This window comes from Erythrolamprus reginae, chromosome 3, assembly GCF_031021105.1.
Source record: "Erythrolamprus reginae isolate rEryReg1 chromosome 3, rEryReg1.hap1, whole genome shotgun sequence".
Lineage (NCBI taxonomy): Eukaryota > Metazoa > Chordata > Lepidosauria > Squamata > Dipsadidae > Erythrolamprus > Erythrolamprus reginae.
This window is the reverse complement of record NC_091952.1, coordinates 126,614,931-126,631,638: the sequence shown is the minus strand read 5'-3', so window position 1 is coordinate 126,631,638 and position 16,708 is coordinate 126,614,931. Positions and strand designations below refer to the sequence as shown.

The following is a 16,708-nucleotide window of genomic DNA, read 5'->3' as shown; positions in this document are numbered from 1 at the left end:
ATCAGGCACTACAAAATTGATTCTTACGCTTCAGCGGACGCTGCCTTCGGCAGAAGGGTACTCCAATCCGTTATCTCTCACGATAGCAAGCTAATCCCACCCTAGGGACCATCTATTGGGTATGTCCCATGTGACTGCTGGACCCGCTCCTTCAGTACGGAGAATAGGCGTTGAATTGCTTACCTGAACGCCTCTTCTCGTACGGTGAGCGGGTACAGCAGTCACTTCCCGCCCTTGTATGTGTCTTCTTTACCTTTCTATATCTTTCTTCCTCTAACAATGAGAGTTGAACACTACAGAGCTTCACAACTGAGCCTAGTCTATGGATTCGCGAATTCTGGGGAAGGGGCGGATCCGGCAAGCTTTTTTAATACTAGGCTCAGTTCCACCGGATTGGACATGAGCAACCCCATGTGACTGCTGTACCCGCTCACCGTACGAGAAGAGGCGTTCAGGTAAGCAATTCAACGCCTATTCCCTGGTTGCATTTTAACAACAAAAACTGAAATCTTTACTTTGTTTTGTAATTGTATGGAGTGGCAAAAGTTGATAGGCTTTCACAGAAAAAGAATGTAGTAAGCTGATGATATATACAAGCTATTTTAGATGTTCAGACAAAATGGTACATATGTAACACCTGAAAGAAATATTTTTACAAGCAATTCACTATTAGGCACAGTAATCAAAACATTTCATTTTAGGTACGTGTATGTTTTTCATTTTTCAAATCTTGGGAATGGTTAATTGTGAGGAAAAAGGAAAACACATTCAAAATTGTAACACAACAGATGCAGAACTAGAAACTGCTTTAGTGTCACACTTTTTTCTAAAAGCTATTTCAGTAGAGCCTAAGCCATGTTTTGAAACTACTTTTCCTTACAAAGTTGATGAAGAGTGATATGTATTAGACTTTAATCTCTTAAATTGCTCTGTCTGCACATTCTGTTTTCTTGGATGCCTTTTTCTCTTCTGCAGTGACAGTTCCAGGTCTTGGCAATTTTCCTTAGATGGATTGGTTCAAGATTCAATCTGAACTATATGGAGAAATAAACTCTTGAATAAGTTTGATCTCATGGCGTACATAAATACTGCCATATGGGCGATGTTCTACTTGCTGGTTTTAACCACAATGAAGATTCTTTTCCAACAGAAAGGTTCCCATACCAACTGACATAATTTTATGCTTTGCTTCTAGAAAATGATCCATCCATGTTTAAACAGAACAGGACAATTGTCTCATGTCATTTGGAGATAACAATGTTCTGCAGTGGGACTAATTGTCATATTCATCTTTTAACTATGGATGGACCAATTCTAGATATGCATTTATGATTCTAATCAGAATAGGATAAATTTGAAAGTGCAAAGGGAATTGCTAATTTAAGAACATTTATAACTGTAATTCTTTAAGTAGGATAAGGAGAAGTAGGATAGTACATAAGGAGAAGTAGGATAGTAGAATTAGACAAAGCCAATTTAATAATACAGTACAGGCAAAATTCGGAAAATTAGAATATCATGCAAATAATAATAATAATTATTAATTATTATTATTATTATTATTAATATTATTATTATTAAATGTTCATTTATTTCAGTAATGTAACTTAAAAGGTAAAACGTAATATATGAGATATACTCATAACATGCAAGACAAGATAGTTCAAGCCATGATTTGCCATAATTGTGATGATTATGGAGTAATGGGCTCATGAAAACCCCAAATCCCCCATCTCAGAAAATTAGAATATTACATGCAATCAATAAAAATGGGATTGTATATAGAACAATATTAGACCTCTGAAAAGTATAAGCATTCATATGTATTCAGTACTTCATTTGGGCCCCTTTTGCAGCAATTACTGCTTCAATGCAGGGTGGCATGGAAGCTATCAGCTGTGACACTGCTGATGTATTACGGAAGACCAGGATGCTTCAATAGCGGCCTTCAGCTCTTCTGCATTGGTCAGTCTCATATCTCTCATCTTTCTCTTGGCAATGCCTCATAGATTTTCTATTGGATTCAGGTCAGGAGAGTTTGCTGGCCAATCAAGGATGGTCATCGAAGCAGGTTTTTATGCTTTTGGCAGTGAGGGCAGGTGCCAAGTCCCGCTGAAAAATTTAAGTCACCATCCCCATAAAGCTCGCATGGGGATGGAAGCATGGACTGCTCCAAAATCTCCTTGTAGACGGCTCCGTTGATCCTGGACTTAATGAAACACAGTGGACCAACATCAGCGGATGATATGGCTCCCCAAATCAACAAAGACTATAGAAAATTTTGCAATTCATTTGGAAACCAAGGACCCAGAGTTTGGAGGAAGAAGGGAGAGGCACACACTGCAAGATGCTTGAGGTCCAGTGTAAAGTTTCCACAGTGTGTTGATTTTGGGAGCTTGGTCATTAAATGGTTTGGTCTTTTGGAGGTAGCATTATGAGGAGTTTTTCTAAGCTTCTAGTTAGAATAAATTTAACTGTTCAGATTTAATAAATAAATGCTTATCTTTCTTGAGTAACCCAAGACTGCAAATGAGTTTGTAGGATTACATTAGTATTTATTATTATTTATTATTATTAGATTTGTATGCCGCCCCTCTCCAAGGACTAGTAGATGTGTTGTGACACTTCCGACCTGACTCTCTTATCTGCACACAATTTCTTTTGAACTTCAAAACCTCAATTAAGAAAGATACTTTCTTTCCATTTATCCCCCCTGTTCCTATTACAAGTTCTGATGTAACTGAAATTTTCCCTAATACATTTACATAGCTTTGTTGCCCATACACAAAGTAAATTGTTTATCGCTTGTAATATACTGCTGGTTTTATTATTAGAACTGCAAACAAATAGGACTAGTGACACAGCTCAGATGTATTTGGTAGCAATTGATGCTTTATTTTATTCTTGAAAACAGCAAAGATTGAAAAAGCGACCTGTCCTTGTTTTTGTAATAGTTGGGGATAAATTTATCCTGGAGCCCTTGGTCTAATTTTAAAAACACTGCAGGAAAACAGTTCAGACCTTTCATAAGCATTATGTCTTCTTTACAGCAAGGTGTTTACCAAAGGAGAGAAAAATAATGTCGAAGAAAAAGGAGGTTAGAAAATAAGCTTCTACACTCATTTTTACTCTGAGCTTAAGCATTGTTTGCTTATGCTCTCCCCACTATGTGGTCCCACCTGCTTACTCTTGAAAGAATATGATCCCTAGTAAAAAAAAATAACATCTTTGTCTTTGCCTTTGCCTTGTATAGGGGCCAGCCAAGGAGAAATTTGCAGTTACTTTTCTCAGAGCAAATAAAAATTGCATAATAATAAAATGAGTACTTTGAAGTTCTTTCGAACACATTTACTTCAATAATTATTCAAGTAGCTTTGATGAATTTGTTTCACATTTCAGTGAAAAGTGTTTGAGATCAGCTTTTTGAAGATGTTTTTGGACACATTTATCCCGAAAGAGAGTTCAGACAACCAGAATATACAAAATTATAGACTGGTTTCATTATTAAACATAGTTACAACATTTTTACAGCAAATATGGCAGAAAGAATGAAAAAGATTTTAAATAAATACATACACTTGGATAAAAGTTCCCTACAGACAAATCAAAAACAACACAAGAATTATTGCAAACCTATTGGAATATTATGAAGTGCACCCTGGGAAACAACTTGCATTGCTTTTCCTAGATCCCCAAAAGGCATTTGATAACGTAAATTGGGAATTTATAAAATTACAATTGGAATATATGAAATTCGGTCCCATATTCTTAAAAATAATTGATAAAATCTATAATAAAAGGCAAAAAATAACAATAAATGGTGAATTAACCAATAATATCAAAATTAGAAAAAGGGTAAGGCCAAGATGTCCTCTTTCACCACTTTTGTTTATTTTAATGTTAGAATCCTTGTTAATCACAATAAGAGAGAATCCAGATATTAAAGGCTTTAAAATCAAAGAAGAAGAATACAAATTAAAGCATTTGCCAATGATCTAGTGTTTATTTTAGAAGAACCTTTAAAATTTGGATCAAATTTAATTAAAACAGTTGAAGAATTTGGTAATATAGCAGGACTGAAAATAAACAAAAATTAAATCAAAATAATTACTAAAAATATGACTAAAAATAAGTATTTGAATTAGAACAATCAACAAATAGCCAAATAGTTAAAAACATTTTCGCTACCCCACTGTGCCGCCCCCCTCCGGGCAGTAGCCCATCCCTGAGATACAGTATAATCATAGGAAACGGTAATTTGGTGATATGGTGAGGTTATTTTTGCATCTGTTCCCGTAGCACAACAATTCTTGGATTCTGGGAAAAAGAATATAGTTGTTATTCTTACTTTTAAAGTGCATCGTGGATAAGTGAAGGTGAAAAGGTGCCCTAGAAAATATAAGAACAGCTAAAAGGTTCTTTATGTGAAACAAATATATTTTAACTAGAATAATTACTTTAGCTGATTGAGTAGAATGTTCCCTGGATATTTTCTTTTACTGGATTTTTTTGAAGCCGGTGTGTTTTGCTTGCAGGGATAACTTTTCTGAACATAATAAAAATCCAGGTTCTCACCTAACTATACTCAAAAGGCATGTTATTATTCCTTCATTGGAGAGGTGATTATGCACAATCCCTGCCAAAAATCATAGACAGTCATGAGATATTAAATGTTTTCCAGCCTGTACAGGTTATTAGCAATATATACATACAGAATGTAATATACCAGACTAAACTGGCTTGCTAAGTACATACCAATCTTGAGGCAGTGTGTTTGTTTTGCAAGCATTTCTTAATACAAGTAGTCTTTGCCGAGCAGCTATTCCAAGTTATGACTGGCCCTTGAAGTTGTGGTGGTGACAGCATGCCCGCAGTGGTATAATTGGGATCTAGGCACTTGGCAAACGACTTGCACTTATGATTACAGTGTCCTGCGACCACATAGTCACCATGGTGGCTTAGTGGTTAGAGTGCAGTACTGCAGGCTATTTCTGCTGCTTGCTGGCTGCCTGCAATTTGGCAGTTCAGATCTCACCAGGCTCAAAGTTGACTCAGCCTTCCATCCTTCCAAGGTGGGTAAAATGAGGACCCAGATTGTTAAGGGTAATATACTAACTCTGTAAAACCATTTAGAGAGGACTACAAAGCACTGTAAAGTGGTATATAAGTCTAAATGCTATTGCTATTTGTGATGCTCACTGCCGGCTTTCCACAAGCAAATCCGATGGGGAAACCAGCAGGAAAAGTTGAAAATCACTTCAGTAAGGCACTTGCATCCTTCCTTGCTTTGCAACAGGCACCCCGTCTATAATCTTGCTAAGCCTTTCAGGCCACTTGTACACTTACCACTGTCCAACAGCAGCCGCTCCTGGCAAACTATGCATTACCTACCGTACTTGCAGGCCTGCTTAACAACACAGGATCCTTGTTTAACAACAGCAATGGGGGAGTGCAGGATTGTCGTCATTAAGCAGTGCATTCCAGCGACATTGTGCTTTACAACTACATCACTAAGTGATGGAAATTCTGGCCCCGAGTTACTTTGCTATCTGAAAATAACCATAATAACTCCTTTAAATGAACATCCAATATGTCTGCAGCATGATTTGCAATGGTAAATCAGGTCACTGAGTATAGGGAAGCTTGTGAAGGAAAGAGCCACTCAAAATTGACTTAGTTTATTGAAATGTAGCTTCTAGGCTACTGTTCTCGTTAAATTGAAACATTCTTCACATACTTCCTGAGAATAAATTAGTAAGCATTTTTAATCCTATTTTCCACATTTGCAGTCTTGAAAGTATCTACTGACATACTGAATTATATATATAATACTACCACATTTCTGCATTTCAAACATTGTAGAACAGCTGGTGCCGTGAATACAGTTAAAATAATTAGAGACAGGAAAAAGATGTGGTTAGACCCACAATAAAATCCTTGTTTAAGTTAAATATAGTTAAATTATTGAACAAATGGTTTACAATATTTTTAATTAATATTACTCTGCATAAGCGATTTGCATAAGAATTTCCATCATTTAGTGATGTACAGTGGAACCCCGACATAAGAGCTGCTCTACTTAAGAGCAACTCGAGATAAGAGCTGGGAGGGGAGAGATATTTTTGTTCTACTTGCAAGCCCAAATTTGAGATACAAGCGCCAAGGAGCTGTCTCCTGAAGCCAAACGCTAACTTCCGCGTTCGGCTTCAGGAGACAGCTGCGAAGCGGCGCGCGTGTTTTAAAAGGTTGCAGCCGGCCTGGGGGGCTCGGGGGGGTGCTTGCAGCTTTCTTTCTTGCTCTTTTTCTTTCTCTCTTTTACCTTCCCTTCCTCTATTTCTTCTTTTCTTTCTCCTTCCCACCTTCTTCCCTCCCTCCCTCCCTTCACTCATTCCTCTCTTACTCTCCCCTTTCATAAGTTTCCTTGCTTCCTTCCTCTGTTCCTGTCCCTTCCCTCTTTCTTTCTTTCTTTCTTTCTTTCTTGCTCTTTTTCTTTATCTCTTTTACCTTCCCTTCCTCTATTTCTTCTTTTCTTTCTCCTTCCCACCTTCTTCCCTCCCTCCCTCCCTTCACTCATTCCTCTCTTACTCTCCCCTTTCATAAGTTTCCTTGCTTCCTTCCTCTGTTCCTGTCCCTTCCCTCTTTCCTTCCTTCCTTCCCACCCTCCGTCCATTCATTCACCCATTCCTCTCTTGATCGCTTAAAGCCGGTCCCTGGTGCAAAAAGGGTTGGGGACCTCTGTCCTACAGGATTGGGTGGCAGAGAAGTTGAACATATGTAAATTTAAAAGTTTAAGAAAGTTTACAAGTTAAGTGAAAGAAACTTCATTATTCATTTATATGTACATGTACATTTCTTCATTAAAAACATGTCTTTCTGCATAATTTAGACTAACTTTGTGAGCTTTTTGAGGGCTGGAACCAATTAAAATTATTTACATTAATTCCTATGGGGAAAAGTCGTTCGAGATAAGAGCTGCTCGACTTAAGAGCCCAGGTCCGGAACGAATTAAACTCGTATCTCGAGGTACCACTGTAGTTATAAAGCACAACATCGCCGGAATGCACTGCGTAATGATGACAACTTGCATCGTCACAGCTTCATCATGTGATGTATTGTGACTTCCCCCCCCTTTGCTAAACCATCATGGGTGTAGCCAGTATATGACACATATGGCCCACAAACCGTGAGTTTGACAGCCCTGCTCTAAATGAACTCTTTATTTTTTGGTCATATAAGAAAATTCACTTTCTTAGCAGATTTTGGAGCTGTTTTCTGAACTATAGCCAACATTTGTGAAAAATATTTTTGGCCTTCAGATCTAAAGTTCTGACCTTTTGATTATATTAATCACAGTTTTGCATGTTAGGTAATCTTGACTTTTCAACATATTGATAGTGGAAGATGGGAGATTAATCTAGTTTAAGTTTGAGTGAAAGAGGGGATAATGCTATTATGAAATGTGGGCTGAAAAACTTTGGACCACCTTTAGGTGTCTACAAGGAGATACAAAAACAAGCTATTCGCTAGCATAAAGTGAGCAAACAGATTTTTGTAGTCCATAGTAAATTGAATTCATTGTGTTTAAAATTTACATGTGCAAATATATCAAATTGGAATAATGAAATACAATTCTTTTTCGTTTTTCTCCTGGCTTCAAAGTTTTAAATTATTACAGCATTAATAATTAAGTCTTAACTATATTTACTCATCCATGCTAGGTTTAGTGATATTGCAGCCTTAAAACCAGGTATGAAATCCAGCAGGTTCTGGAGAATTGGTAGTGGAAATTTTGAATAGTTTGGGGAACTGGCAAATACCACTTCCTACTGCCCCAGAGTGGGGCGGGAATGGAGATTTTGCAGTATCCTTCCCCTGCCATGACCACCAAGCCATGCCACAAAACCGGTAGTAAAAATTGGATTTCACCACTGGTTAAAACTGATAGTTATTTAGGCAGCAAAACATAAAAGATCACTGTATACCTTTAATTTTTCCCCAGTTTCACTTACTGCATGTAAAAGTCAGGTACGTATATGATTTGGAGAATGCTGGCTTATGATTAGGGACCTTCCCAACTTATATCAGTTCTGCCTATATGTCATGTGGTTTTTGGCATGGCTTTTTATTTACACTATTGTAAACCAGTGAGTAGTAAAGTGTATTAATTGCAACCAGGAGGCCATGGACAGGTATTAGTCTGCGTCCTGTTAGGAACCAGCCTGCACAGCTGGAGGTAAATAACAGGTGAGCAAGCAAAACCAAAATGATTCCACCCACCCATCCCCAGTCTGTGGAAAAATAGTCTTCCACTATACCAGTCCCTGGTGCCAGAAAGATTGGGGAGCATTGAACTATGGGACAAAACTTTCACCTGAAGAAGCAGTGTGTGTATGTGCTATTTGTATGTGTGTGTGTTATTTTTTATTCATATGAGAAGATGTTAGAAGAACAGCTTGTCAGTAACTCTAGAACATCAGTACTAATATCTTGGCCTTTGAAATCTCATATTTTTTCATAATAAAATATTATGTTTTCATTCTGTTTATTAGCATTATTATTTCAAGGCTTTACAAGAATAATTAAATTAACATTGTGCTTCCTCCTTGGATTGTCTAGAGCAGTGTTTTTCAACCAGTGTGCCGCGGCACACTAGTGTGCCGTGAGACATGGTCAAGTGTGCCGCGAATCTCAGAGAGAGAAAGAAAGCAAGAGAGAGAAAGAGAGAGAGAGAGAGAGAAAGAGAACAAGAGAGAGAGAGAAAGCAAGAGAGAGAGAAAGAAAACAAGAGAAAAAAAGCAAGAGAGAGAGAAAGAGAGAGAAAGAAAGCAAGAGAGAGAGAGAAAGAAAGCAAGAGAGAGAGAGAAAGCAAGAGAGAGAAAGAGAGGGAGGTAAGGAGAGAGAGAAAGACATAGAGGGAGGTAGGGAGGGAGAGAGAAAGAGAGCAAAAAAGAGAGGAAGGAAGGAAGAGAAAGAAAGAGGGATGGAGAGAGAAAGAAGAAAAGGAGAGAAAGAGGGAGGGAGAAATAGAGTAAAAGGGAGGAAGAGAGAGAGAGGATTTTTTTGTCCAAACTTTTTTTAGCCCCCACCCTCCCCCCGCTCAATGTGCCCCAGGGTTTCGTAAATGTAAAAAATGTGCCGCGGCTCAAAAAAGGTTGAAAATCACTAGTCTAGAGCTCTTAAACTGCTAACAAAGCTGATTTTAATGAATTTCTTGTAAGGTCATGATTGGGTTAGCCTACATTATTGCAAAGATTTGTCTCAAGTAGCTAATTTTTGATAATTGGTATTTTCAGAACTTGTGTTTCATTGCGATTCCAATTGTCTCCTGCGTATTTGGAAATAAACTTACACCGAATTAAGGGAATTGTTTTTTTCATCAAACAATTTAGGATTGAGCTAAGCATGATTCATGATCATGAAAACATTTTCATTCTCTTTTATTTCAGTGGACTAGAGTAAAGATGTGCTTGACTCACATTAAAAAATATGCTAAATTACATTAATTCTGCCTTCCTGTTTCTAGGTCTTCCAGTATTCCAAAAAAACATAATTTCTTTGGCAGTTCAAAGCAAACTTTGATTGTTTTGGTTTTGAGACAATTAATCCTAAAATCAGCCTGCAGGTTATTGGATAGGCCATAAAACCTTGAGTATAAAGCCTATCTTATGGGAAGAGATTTAACAGGAGGATTTACATCTGCTAATTATTTAATAGCATTGAAACATCATCTGTCCACTACATAAGATTGATTTTTCCTTACCATAACAAATGTTTAACGTTTTAGAAATGGGAATATAACAATTTATCCATATTGAAAAGGATAAACATATATGAAGTTGGAAAAATAAAATCACATATGTACTGCTTACTGTCCCTTTTATATGGATTACTGGTCTGATGTAATTATTAATGTAACTATTACTGGCTATAATTTATAAGATAGTCTATTACTATGTAATCCACCCACTGCTATTAGATTGCTTGTCATTGAAGGCAATTTGCTCTGTAGTATTTCCTTTCAATGCTGTCCAAAAATGTTAAATTAAGAGGGTAGCCCTAAAACATCTACTAAAATGTTAAAATACATTTAAGGAATATGTTTTAATGCCACAGTCTTACTTTTTTGTCAATATAGCTTGGGAGACTTAAATATATTTATTTTATATTTAATAGTGGCCATTTTCTACCACTATATATTTTTAAGTGGCTGCTGCCCACCCTTTATAAGAGATCAAATTGAAATTAAAACCAAGTAGGAAAAATAGAAATTAAAAATAAAGAAATGCATAAATTATTATTGTGCTTCTCAGCAGCGAATAACAGGAACTTCTCTTTTGTTACAGGAATGTTTACCCTTGCAGAAGTTGCATCTCTGAATGACATACAGCCAACTTACCGAATTCTGAAACCATGGTGGGATGTATTTATGGATTATCTGGCAGTTGTAATGCTAATGGTTGCCATTTTTGCTGGAACCATGCAGTTGACCAAAGATCAGGTGGTTTGTTTGCCTGTGTTGCAGTCTGCTGTAAGTGCGAAAATGCAACCCAGCCCCTTGGGAAATGCCAAAGCTACAAATATGCCAGATTCCGAAACACCAACTATTCAGGACAAAGACAAACAGGCAGCCATGACTGTATCTCTTGACACGACACCTGTCACTACGCCTGATGTACGTAGAACTGCCCCATTACAGTCAACTGCTGCAAGTCAGGAAGTAAAGAAGGAGCAGAAAGATTTTCTGGGCCGTAAGACTAACTTGGATTATCAGCAATACGTTTTCATTAACCAGATGTGCTATCATGTGGCTCTTCCTTGGTATTCGAAGTACTTTCCCTACCTAGCTCTTATACACACAATTATTTTAATGGTCAGTAGCAATTTTTGGTTTAAATACCCCAAAACCTGCTCAAAAATTGAGCATTTTGTCTCTATTTTAGGAAAATGCTTTGAATCCCCTTGGACTACAAAAGCATTGTCTGAAACGGCGTGCGAAGACTCCGAGGAGAATAAACAGAGACTAACTGGGGCCCAATCCCTGCCAAAGCACGTATCAACTAGTAGTGATGAAGGAAGTCCAAATGCCAGTACCCCCATGATCAACAAGACTGGTTTCAAGTTTTCAGCAGAAAAGCCAGTTATTGAAGTCCCAGGTATGACCATTTTGGACAAAAAAGATGGAGAGCAAGCCAAAGCACTCTTTGAAAAAGTACGGAAATTCCGGGCCCACGTAGAGGACAGTGATTTGATTTATAAGCTCTATGTTGTCCAGACAGTCATCAAAACTGTAAAATTCATATTTATTCTTTGCTACACAGCAAATTTTGTCAATGAAATCAGCTTTGAGCATATTTGCAAGCCCAAAGTGGAACATCTGACTGGCTACCAAGAATTTGAATGCACACACAATATGGCTTACATGTTAAAAAAGTTGCTCATTAGTTATATTTCTCTCATCTGTGTCTATGGTTTTGTCTGTTTGTACACTCTCTTCTGGTTGTTTCGGTTACCCCTGAAGGAGTACTCTTTTGAAAAAGTTAGAGAGGAGAGCAGTTTCAGCGATATTCCAGATGTTAAAAATGATTTCGCTTTTCTCTTGCACATGGTTGACCAGTACGATCAGCTTTACTCCAAGAGGTTTGGTGTATTTCTGTCAGAGGTCAGTGAAAATAAACTGAGGGAAATAAGCTTGAACCACGAATGGACCTTTGAAAAATTGAGGCAACATGTTTCTCGCAATGCTCAGGATAAGCAAGAATTACATCTTTTCATGCTATCGGGAGTCCCTGATGCGGTTTTTGATCTGACAGATTTAGACGTGTTAAAACTTGAGCTGATTCCTGAAGCAAAAATCCCTGCTAAAATATCCCAGATGACTAACCTTCAAGAGCTACATCTCTATCATTGCCCTGCAAAAGTGGAGCAGACAGCCTTCAGTTTTCTCCGTGACCACCTGAGATGCCTGCACGTGAAATTTACTGATGTTGCAGAGATACCAGCTTGGGTGTACTTGCTTAAAAATCTCCGAGAGTTGTATTTGGTAGGCAACTTGAATTCTGAAAACAATAAAATGATAGGACTTGAATCGCTTAGAGAGTTAAGGCACCTTAAGATTCTCTATGTGAAAAGCAATTTGACCAAAATCCCATCTAACATCACAGATGTAGCACCACATCTAACCAAGCTGGTCATTCAAAACGATGGTACCAAGCTTTTTGTACTGAATAGCCTTAAGAAAATGATGAATGTAGGAGAGTTAGAGCTGCAGAATTGTGAACTGGAACGTATTCCCCATGCCATTTTTAGTCTCACTAACTTGCAGGAACTAGACCTAAAGTCGAACAACATACGCACAATTGAAGAAGTCATCAGCTTCCAACATTTAAAAAGACTAACTTGTCTGAAACTGTGGCACAATAAAATAGTTAACATTCCTTCTTCCATTACCCATGTTAAAAACTTGGAGTCGCTTTACCTCTCCAATAATAAACTCGAATCCTTACCTGTTGCAGTATTCAGTTTACAAAAACTCAGATGCTTGGATGTAAGCTACAACTCCATTGCGGTGATTCCTGTGGAAATAGGGTTGCTTCAAAACCTCCAGCACTTACATATAACAGGAAATAAAGTGGAAGTTTTGCCAAAACAGCTGTTTAAGTGCTCCAAGTTGAGAACTTTGAGTTTGGGACAAAATTGCATCACCTCAATTCCAGAAAAAATTGGCCAGCTGTTGCAACTAACTAACCTAGAGCTGAAGGGGAACTGTTTAGACCGTCTGCCAGCCACTTTGGGTCAGTGTCGTCTTCTCAGGAAAAGTGGACTAATTGTAGAAGATCATCTTTTTGATACATTACCCTCAGAAGTTAAAGAAGCATTGAATCAAGATACAAGCATTCCCTTTGCTAATGGGGTTTAAACAGAGCTCGAACTTGGCAACCAATATAGATCATATTAAAGAGCACATTAATAAAATGTTGTGTTGAGAATTTGGAACTTTTTCTTTTTGTAAGAAAGGGCTGTTAAGCCCAATAGAATCTTCTTTGGTGTTTGTAGTATTTTTAAACATCACTTCCAAAATTTTGGGAGGGCAAAGAAGAAGGGGTGGGGAATTGTTAAAACAATCTTGATTTTTGTTTCCCTTATGTTTGTAACATGGATGCTGCCGCTTTTGAATGTTTACAAATTGCTTGCCTGCTTAACGTACATGATTAAATTCGTGACCTTTTCTTACTATAAATAATTTTAAATGGCTCTGTTCATTTAGCGTTGTCTTAAAGGTCCATAGTCTTCTTTACTGTATAACATTGGAATGATAATTCAAGCAAGTATTATTATTGATCAACAAGAAAAATCTATAGATAATTCAATAATAATTCAATCTTCCCTGCAATAGGTAAATAGAAATATGTTTTCATATAAACCTAATTGTAGTATAGCTGAGCAGCTCATCACCAGCTGCTATTCAGATATTGAAATTCTTTACATTTTCAATCGGAATAGAGCTGGAAGGGACCTTGGAAGTGTTTTAGTCCAACCCCCTGTTCAAGGAGACCCTACACCATTTCAGAAAGGTGGTTGTCAAGTTCTTTATTAAAAACCTCCAGTGATGGAGCACCTACAACTTCTGAAGGAAAGCTGTTCCACTGTTAGGAAGTTTCCCCTTAATTCCAAGTTGCTTCTCTCCTTGATTAGTTTCAATCCATTGCTTCTTGTCTGGCTTTCTGGTGCTCTGGAAAATAAGTTGACACCTCCCCCCTCCCTTTTTGTGTGTGTCAGCCCTTCAAATATCGAAATACTGCTATTATGTCACCCCAGTCCGGTTTTTTTTCCTCGAGACTGGCCATACTGGTTTCTACAACCAGTTCTTCATAGGTTTTTATCAACCAATTTTTAATCATCCTAGTTGCTCTTCTTTTCACTTTCCCCAAAGTCTCAACATCTTTTTGTAATGTTATGACCAAAACTGGATTCCATGTCTTAGTAAAATTTATAAATGGTACTAATATTTCACATGATTTTGATTCTATGTCTTAGTTTATATAACCAAGGATTGTATTAGCTTTTTTTTTTTTTTTTGGCTATTGCTATACATTGCTGGCTCATGTTTAAGTGGTTGTCCACTAGGACTCCAAGATCCCTCTCACAATTACTGTTTTTGGGCCAGGTTTTGCCGAATCTGTACTTGTACTTTTGTTTTGTTTTTTGCCTAGTTATAAAATGAAGATTCTTTTCTCTTAGGTAATACCCATACAATTCAGGCAGACTTCTGAATAGAAACACATAACATTTGATTACAAATTTTAGCAGGATTTGGGGGAGAAGTTTTATTTGCTGGTTGTCTTTGAAATTTAAAGTTTATTCATGGAATGCTAAAAGAATTGTTTTTATTTACCATTCTTCACTTTGAAAAAATACTAAAATGTCTTAATCTTTCTATGCTAAATGCCTCTTAGACTATTTAAAATAGACGTTTCTTGTTTTAGGGATATCATTGCACATGAAAAGTTTTTTAAACTGCCACTTAGCTTTTGTTCTAAATCAAGAAATAGAATTGATGTAAAAAAATTTAAAATCTAAAAAAAATATTTAAAAAGCAGTGAAACAATATGCATAATGGTTAAAGTAGACTAGTAGCCTACTAACAAAAACTAAATATTATCTGACTAGGCTAGTGGAAAATAATATTTATGCTCTGCAGTGCTAGCAGCTTGTGGAAGAATTTTTGCTTTATCAAATAACACAGAATATACATCATCAAGAAACACACTTCGAGTATCTTCGCAAAACAATATGGAATGTCTTCAAAGCGGGTAGTTGTGCATTAGTAGCCTTGCTTTCTCCCTCTTTAATTCCTCAGGTAGAAGTCATATGAATGAACTCAACCTTCTGCCCAACCACATGGAGAAACCATTTTCAGTCAGAAGAATATGGTTGCTATAGCACTTTAGATATAAAAGCCACATGGGCACAGGTACCAAGGGCAAAGAAACCACAGAGGTTCCTGGTTAAGTGAGTTCATCTTCCATTATACTCACTAAAACAGGGATGTCCAATCTCGGCAACTTTAAGACCGGTAGACTTCAAAAAGTCGTGGGCTGACTGGGAGTTGAAATTTACTGGTTTTAAAGTTGCCGAGGTTTGGACAACCCTGCCGTAAAACAAACATACATGCAGTATAAATCCTGCTGATTTGTGCATTTAGAATATGACAACAGGGACAGCTGGACCTGCAGAAGAGAGGATGCTTGGGAGAAAGCCAATCAAAAGTCACCGACTTTCTTAAAGTGAGAATTCAAGTCAAATTGAGGAAGTAAATTCCTTTATCAGAATAGAAGAAATCATCTGGGAAAAGACATGCTACAAAAATAAGGGATACCAGATGATAACGAGCTTGCATTTCAATGCATAGAGCTGTGAATGTGGGCATTGCAATTTCAGTAGTCGTCAAACACCTTTGCACATCTGGACCACAGCCACCATCACAAAAGTGGGGAAGCCACATGAGTTAAATAGCAGCTCTCTGATCAGCAGCAGTTACATCAGAGGCGGCGTTTAGAGCTCAAACTGGTCCTTCCGTGCTTGGCTTGTTTACTACTTTAGTTGTTATCTTATGTAAGCCGGTCAGTTACCATAAATAAACAAATAAAAAGTCTCTCATGTGGCCCTTTAATTATTATTTGCAGCTGCCAGTTTCTTTTGCTTTGCGCTGCTCTGTTGCTATTTAAAATCAAGGACCTCGCAAGAGGCAATATGCCATTTGCTAAAAGTCATTCCCGCGGGGCGGGTGCAGGAAAACATTTTCAGTAAGAGGACCAGAGGAAGAAATGTACAGTATAGAATAAAATCCAGCCCCCCATTTCAGAGATGAAAATGCTGGAACCGTCACCAAGGATCCTTTCCAACAAAACACTGCTGATTTTGCATTAATCGATCCCAGATTCACACCCTGGATAAAAATGGGCTTGCAGAAAATAAGACAGCAGTTATAAAAATGGTAGCAGGGTTGCTTCTGAGTCCTTTGCTGTGTTATTCCGGCCTCATTGAAAATCCACAAAGAAGTGACATTAGTGCTGGAAGACCTGTGAAATGTCCTTTGCACAATCAACTCTGACTTGCACACAGTGGCCAGCACCTCATGAGTATTTTTACAAAACCTCAGCGTATGCAGCTACTTGAAAAGATTTCTAAAGAAATATCTGTTAAGCTGAACAGCATTCCTTCAAGAGAAATGAAAGCTGGGAAGTGCCACCTAATTCCATAGAACTCTGTAAAGACTGTTTACTGTAATTATTCATGTCATTTGAGCAGAGCCTAATCTAGAAGCAGGTCCCTGTTTAGACCTCTGATAATCCTTCACCAATTTGCTGTACCTGCCAATTAAACATTGATTGGCCTATTCTGAGGTTGCAAAATGCTTCCCTGAAAAAAATAGAGCACAGGCTTGATTAAACCTCTCCCAGGAGAGGTTTTTATCCCCCACTAAATCCAATGTCTGCACGATGACCTATTTTTGAGAAGGTTTACAATGAACACTCTTTTAAAGTTTGCTTCCTTGCCTGAACTTTGTCTTATTGCTGCTTGTTCTAGGAACACCCCCCCCCAACAACTTTAGTTGCAAAAACAAAATAATTATTTGAAATGGTTATATGAAATTCTACATCTGCTGTCTTTCCTGCAGGCAAAGCAATGTATATGGCAACAAAAGGAA

The 16,708-nt window shown here is 37.6% G+C and overlaps 1 protein-coding gene across 8 annotated transcripts in view; it reads left to right on the top strand.

Annotated features, from left to right (window-relative positions):
- Positions 1-13,237, top strand: part of LRRC8D (leucine rich repeat containing 8 VRAC subunit D) — a 116,564-nt gene extending 103,327 nt beyond the window's left edge. For all 8 annotated transcript variants that reach the window (XM_070746601.1, XM_070746594.1, XM_070746596.1 and 5 more), the window contains one exon: positions 10,344-13,237. In XM_070746601.1, the coding sequence (XP_070602702.1) occupies positions 10,346-12,916 (2,571 nt within the window). In that variant the 5' untranslated portion in view covers positions 10,344-10,345 and the 3' untranslated portion in view covers positions 12,917-13,237. The remainder of the gene's footprint in view (positions 1-10,343) is intronic.
- The last annotated feature ends 3,471 nt before the right edge of the window (positions 13,238-16,708 follow it).